Source organism: Tamandua tetradactyla, chromosome 26, assembly GCF_023851605.1.
Source record: "Tamandua tetradactyla isolate mTamTet1 chromosome 26, mTamTet1.pri, whole genome shotgun sequence".
Lineage (NCBI taxonomy): Eukaryota > Metazoa > Chordata > Mammalia > Pilosa > Myrmecophagidae > Tamandua > Tamandua tetradactyla.
Window position 1 is genome coordinate 37996181 of NC_135352.1, and position 7216 is coordinate 38003396.

The 7216-nt window shown below is 37.0% G+C and overlaps 1 protein-coding gene across 1 annotated transcript; it reads right to left on the bottom strand.

Annotated features, from left to right (window-relative positions):
* Positions 1–931: 931 nt before the first annotated feature.
* LOC143669762 (disintegrin and metalloproteinase domain-containing protein 20-like) lies at positions 932–6727 on the bottom strand. The gene is made up of 2 exons (XM_077144355.1): positions 6359–6727; positions 932–3827 (listed from the first exon to the last, which is right to left on the bottom strand). Exon 2 carries the CDS (start codon positions 3676–3678, stop codon positions 1489–1491), a length of 2190 nt encoding a protein of 729 aa, XP_077000470.1. The 5' UTR covers positions 3679–3827; positions 6359–6727; the 3' UTR covers positions 932–1488.
* Between the last annotated feature and the right edge of the window lie 489 nt (positions 6728–7216).

Consider the following 7216-nt stretch of genomic DNA (forward strand, 5'->3'; position numbering starts at 1 on the left):
GTAACCAACTCTGAAACAATGGATTCATAAATTTTCTCATTTAAAAATTTTTGTTCATTCATTCCCTTTTTGAATATTGCTTTTACTCAAGTCTCCTTTCTTTTTGTCCAGGGCTTAGTAATGTTAGAACTTTTGATATAACAATATATCTTTGCACTTATTTTATATACTTTTTCCCCTTTGTGCTTCAGTGTGGAGATTTCTCCATTGACCTCTCTTCCAATTAAGCAATATTGTATTATGATTTGTCCAATCTACCCATTAGTTCTTAATAGAGTAGATTTTTATCTAAAATACCCATTTGATCATTTGTATAGATTCCAATTTGCTGAGGATATTCTATATACTTCTTATATTTTGGATATTTATTTCTATTTTAATGCATTAATCAGCCATTTTTTCATGTACTCTTGCTCCCTTATCTGGATTATTTTTGCATTATACCAAGAGGAGTAATGTTTTTGTCTGAGTTAACTCATGTAAAAGAAACATTAGTGACTTTAAAGAGAGATAATGAAACATGAGGAATTTGGGATACAGCTGTTGGAAAACAAGAGGAAAAATGAGGGACAATGAAATCACCACAAGTCACTAACAAGAAGTAAATGTCACTCCTAGGACAGGACAGCAATAGGAAATGTTTGAGGATATTCAAACCTAAAAGCAAAAGGTAGGTCCCATGGATCTAGAAATCCAACCTCTCTGCTAACCTGGTCCTGGAAACTGAGGACCTTGGTGGAAGGCATATGAAGGTTGGAGTACAGAAATCTTAGCGTTGGTCACTGGTCAGCTCTACTGGTATTTCTGAGGCTCAAAATGTTTATCAGTTTAGTAGAAAATTAAAATAAAATTAATAAGGGTGGGTGAAAGCAATTACTGTTGCAAGGTAAAAATTGTTAGATTTTTTAGATTTTTATTTAAAATACCCATTTGATCATTTGTATAGATTCCAACTTGCTAAGGATATTCTATATACTTTTCTTTTCTGTTAGAAAGGCAGCACTGACATGTATAGCAATCAAACTGTACCCAGCTTACCAGTCTTGCACTAGCACCTCCTTTTGGCAAAAAGGAAAAGGATAAGAGTTGGCCAAAAAAAAAGCATTATTGATTGGTGACCATACCTGGTTTTCTAAAGAGATTAAAGGAGGAAAAGGGTTTGCAATTCAGAGATACATTTTATCTTACACAAACCATGCAGGAACTTGGCCTTGGAAAAGGAAAGAAAAGAGAACACTTCAGTGAAAAACAAAACAAAAAAACCCAAAAACACCCATTGAGGAATAATGAGGAATAAGGATTATTCTGGGAATGACCTTTATTTAATAGCTTTAGCTGAATTTCCTGAAGTAGAATACATGTTTGGGATTTTCTGTCAATGATCTCTGACAAGCATTTCTTCCGCTAGAAGACTAAAACCTAATTCTTGGGAAATTTATTTAGGGATTTCATTTGTTTCTGGAATCATAAGATTTTGCTCTTCATTCCTTAGCCCTCACTAACATCCTCTTCCTCTTTTTGTTTTTTGCGTCTCTTGCAAAACAAAATTAACAACAATAAAAGTAATGCTAACAAAGGAATAAGCAAAAGCATTAGAAAGGGACGGTGGCTCTGTTCCTTCTCTTTTGTCGCGTTTCTGTCAGGTGCTGGGCCACTGTCAACACTACCTCCAAAGCCACTTAGTATGCATCTTGGGGGTGCCCATCCATAGTCACAGTGGCAATGTTTTTTATTGTTGCACACCCCCATTTCGTTACAAGTTTGACGTGAACAAACGCTGTCCAAAGGAGGCATGCTAACGCATTTCCTGTGGATACAGATATTTTTTGGACCACACTTTGTGCCATCTTTCACTTCACCAATATCAGGAATGGTCATCCCAAAATGATAGTCAGTGCCCCAGCAGGTAACACCATGGAAGTCAATGCTATGCACAGTAGAATGCTGCTCCAGTTGGGGTATTTCCGTCACATTCACACACTGAATTCTCCCACACAGGATATCAAAGACATTACATTTTACATATTTATATTCATTATATTCAATCATGCCACAATGTCCAAAACGGTCACCACGGATGTTGATTTTTTCGTAACAACTCTGATTTGCGCTCTTGGCTCCTTTGCCAAATATCATCCTGCACTGTTCATCGTGGCTAGTACAGCTCTTTTTGAAACAGTAGCCATCACTCAGGCATGGCGTTCCATCCTGCACATACACATCTTCTGGGCATTGAGCAGAGGCTCCGTCACACCATTCTGGAAGATCGCACTGACTGACCTCAGCTCTGCACATGTCACCCGATGGCATGATCTTGCAGTTTTGACAACACCCCCCAAAAGCACAACGAGCCCCAGAAGTTAGTTTGCAGTTCGGCTGACAGCAGGGATCATTTTTACAAGATTTTACAGTTCCACAGTCACAATCCTCTCTTTCTTCAACGACATTATTCCCACATCTCCTTTTTATAACTAGTTGCTCTTGATTTGCTTTGTTGCGCAAACATGGTCTTTTGGAAACACCATCCCAAAATTCAGCATAACTGCAATTGCTGAATGTATTTGATGCTGATTTTTCTGGGAACATTATGCATGTACTTTTTCCACATGTACAGTACGTAGTATCATGAAGCATCCCCATATTATGACCAAGTTCATGTGCCATAATGAATGCAAAATCAGACAGACCAAAGCCTCTGAAACTAACAACTGCACAGTTAAAATGTTTCTCACATACTGTTTCAACATAGGCCAAGCCAAGATGGATACCGAATGGCTTATCTGCAATAAGATGTACAACATCATGAGGAATACGGAAATTAACTCCATTATTCTTCCATATGCAAAATTCAGTCAAAAGTGTCTGTATATCATCATGTAGAAGGAGGTTTCCTGAACTCCAGATCTCAATACCAGTTAAAACTATTTCAACTTCCAGTGGTACATACATGGTGCCAACCAAATGGAGAACAATGAAAACTTCCTCCTGCACTTTTGTCTCATTACTGTCGAGAGTTTGGTATCGATTATAGTCTACCACTATTGCCATTTCAACAATCAACAGGTGGGTCCACCATCCTTCATATGAGCTTTGCTTCAAAGTGTGGTTATCACTCTCCTGAAACTTGAATTGTCGCATTATTTCCTCTTCTGTCAATCCACATCTCATGGGCGGGAACTGTGTGTCATCACTGTCCATCTTATACACCAAATGCTCAAATGTGGCAGAAAACATTTTGGGTTTGATTTCATAAATGATATCATTTATCTGCAGCATTCCTTGAAAGCCCCCAAAACAGGTACTGAGGACAACAAGCGATTCGGGGTCCCCCTCCACATAACCATGGTAGTAACAGTCATTCTGAACATAGGGATGGTCCTCAAGGAGGGCACCCTGGTCTGTGTAGGTGAACACTGGGAGGTTCCTGGCCAGAAAAAGCTTCTTGACCTTCATGTGGACAATGTGTCTCCGGCCCCCAAAGTGCAGGCTGTAGGAGAGCCAGCCTGAAGCCCTTAGGTGCTTCCCTCTTCCAATTATCCTCAAGGGAATCACCACTTCTGGGGGGCTGTGGTGCTGGGAGGGCTCATCCTTGGACCATCCAGTGAGGACCAGGAACACCTCCAGCCAGAGCAGCAGGAGAGTGAACCTCACCTGCAGCAGGACCTCACCCCCAGCCATTAGAGAGACACCATGAGAGAGACTTTGATGAGGGCAGAAGAGGGCAGGCAGGAGACACTGCTGGTCTCGCTCCTCCCTCTTAGCTGTTACAGCAGCATGACTTGTAGAATTCTATCTTCTGCCAGAGTAGAACCATCAGCACAGCAGCACTATAAGTAAAAATAAAAAGAAGGATAGAGATAGGCATTGTTCTGATTTGGCTAGGATTGGCGAGGAAGAGAAAGGTATGGGATAGAAGGGAGTATGTTTGTTTCAAGACATGCCTGAATATACTGCCATGTATCAGCTCTTTCAAATTGATGAAGCAGAATTAGACCGGGTGTATGCAAAGGAGGACTATTGGCTAAAGTCTGATAATAACTGAAACTGGATAATGAACACATAAGACTTCATTATAATTATCTCTAAAAATTAATGCATGTGCACATTTCTACAATAAATAGAGCAAAATGATTTTAAGGGAAAAGAAAGCACATCGTTCTTTGCTGCAGTGACCTGATATTTTTCCTGTGGAATTAATGTAAATATTAATAGTACTTGATTTCAGTTTGAAATGCTAAGTTATTTGACCATATTATGCAGAAAACACATACAAATCTCATATATTATTTTTCTCATATATTTTACATATACTTGTGGAGCAGGGTGTTTTTATGGTTGGTGTTAGGCTCTATTTAGTCCACTTGAAATATTCAGTTGTTTCTGCTCAATTATTTTCTCTTGATTCTAATTTTCTTCTCCCTACATATATTTCTCAGTGAAGCCTGGAATGTTCTGTTCATGCAAAGCAGTAGCAATCTTCCTTCTACTTGCACTACTTACACTTAATTTATTTGATTAAAACCTACAAATCAACAATATGAAGCTATGTGCAATTACAACTTGACTCTTTCAAAATGTCCATTTCCCATATAGACCAGATGCCTGAACCCAATGATCTTGCATTGGCAAAGCCGCTTCCAATTCTCTAAAGAGGCTGCCATCCCATTTCACCACTTTAACTTTCTTTCACCCTCACCCTAACTCTGCAAACAATTCGATAGGAACTTGAAAGAATCTGGTATCTTTTGGTTCTCCAGCAATAATTTCATGTATATGTTGACTCTTTTTATGAAGAATGTGAGTGACAATTCAACATCTATTTTATTTTACCTTACAATACATCTTCACAGATTTTTAGCCATCGAACTGTGGACAAGACCTGTATCTTATTATCAGCTGTAACCATTCTCTCTTAAATTTAAATAGTTGACCACAACTATTATTCTTAATCAAAACTAAGTGCTCACATTTCTAGAGGACTCACATTTCATTTAACTTTTTAAATATTCTATCATTTATCTTTCCCCCCCCTATGTAGTCACGCTCTGAACTCCACCAGTTCAACCATCATTTACCAAAATCCTCAGTCTAAATTGGACTTACCATTTAACCTGCTTTCCTTACTCGGTTAAGAAAGTGTGATTGCTGCTGCAAAAATAAATTCCATGCTATAATCAGGGGGACAACTAAAAGGGGAAAACACACTCAGGATTGTGGTAAGATATACCAATAACTCAGCAAAATAAAGACAGGAAGACATATTTCAAACACTATGCTTCTAATATGTTGTCTTTGGTTTTCCATATTACTTGTTACTTTTCTGAATTTCTGAATTTCCTTAACTATATATGGTGCACTAGACTGCAAATGTATATTATCTTTTGTTTTCAAAGTTGTTAAAATTGACTTTCAATTATGGTAGTTTAAATTATAAACCCAATATTTCTTCATATTACCCTTGTTTAATATGGAATTTGATATTAAGATTTGCTATGCAGTTGCAAGTCTGTTGAGGAGCACTTGCTTCAGACTGAACATTATCATAATAATTAATGTAACCCAGACATTACTTGGATTCCTTGGGTACATTTTCATTGCTAAAAGGCAATCACCATATTTCCCAGAGTGCAGTGTGCCCACAAGAAAGCAAGATCTCTACATGACAATTTTGAGGACGAACATCTCTAAGATGTGAGTAAAACCTAAAATCCTGATTTATTATCTATATTCCTCTTTATGTATCTGCAGTAAACTTATGGAATATGGATGGTTCTTGTAATGGACTTGATTAAACATGAACAATATGTCACTGCTGAAAATGAACTTAATCCATATAAATCTACCAGAATTTATTACTAAATTCTCAGCTTGGGAGAAGTCTCCACAAAAACCTTAACTAGATCACGTTTTTCAATATTACATTATTCATGCAATGACTCCAAAGACCATATCTCTGAGAGAAGGGAACATTTCCATTAATGATGTGGATTAATTCAATATTAGCACAGACCTCAAATTAGATTCTTAAATACTTCATCTTTTATAAGTTCTTTCTTCTTCTTCCCTAATTTTCTGCTAACTTTTCAATACCCATACAAAATTACCAACTTACCTCTCATTTTATTAATTTCTTTGTTTTGGTAATTCTAAGAAACAACCCATTAAAAGTTCAAAGTAGTGCATCCAACCAAATAAGCTACAATGGAGTTGGAAATATTAAAACTTTCATCAAATTTGAACTCTTAGTGATAAAGAATTCTATTGTATGCATATCTCTGTGTGAGTGCTTGCACCTGTACACACTTACACAAGTACTGGGGGTTTCTTGTCCTTATCAATGAACTCTGGCATCACTTACCAGTAGAAGAATTAAATAATGGTTTTCATGATTATTTCTAGATGTGGCCTTATACATAGAAAGTTAGTACTGGACATCTCAATAAACAAAGGATTTTAGTTGAGACCTCACATGGTAATATGCAATATAGATCTCCTCCTCTTTGACTCAATTCATTAAATTCTAGATTTTACTGCTTGGCAACAAGACTTTCTGTGTTCTATAGACCATGGCAACCAATGTTTAAATTCCTCCCCATGCTGGCTTTATCGTTTCTGTTGAGCTTTATTTCAATTGCACTTCATTGTGGAAGATGAGTTAGCTATGTCAACCGATCCTATGTGCTCCCTACACAGTATGCTCATTTCTGCTTCCCCACATTCCTCATACTGTCATTGTGAACCTAGATTATTTACTCAATATCAAATGATATTGTGCAACACTAGAAGTCCTTCAGCGTCCATAAAAAACCACCTCTAAGTCCTTTTCTAATGATTTCATAATTCAATAATCATCTACAAATCTATTTATAATTTCAGATAATAACTTTGAGATACTTCCAGTTTCTCTTCAGCTTTGCTCACAATTAACTACAAGGACCATTTTAACCATTTCAGTTTTCATTCCTTTAGGTGTGTTTGCTATGTATTAACTTAATTGCCAAAACATTAGGCCAGGGAAATGTGATAAATTTAAGAGAATATCCATACGCATTATGAGAAAACTTTGGCTCTATCCAATTTTCTACATGCTCTGTTCTTAAGTGAAGTAAAATTAAGGATTAGTTCAGTCAACTTCAGTTGTCTTTTCAAAACTGAGAAATTATTTCATTGTTTGACTTTGACATAACTGTGATGTTGGCATCATAAAATGAGTCAG

Coding starts and splice junctions, on each gene's coding strand:
- LOC143669762 (XM_077144355.1), bottom strand. CDS start 3,678: ATGGCTGGGGGTGAGGTCCTGCTGCAGGTGAGGTTCACTCTCCTGCTG.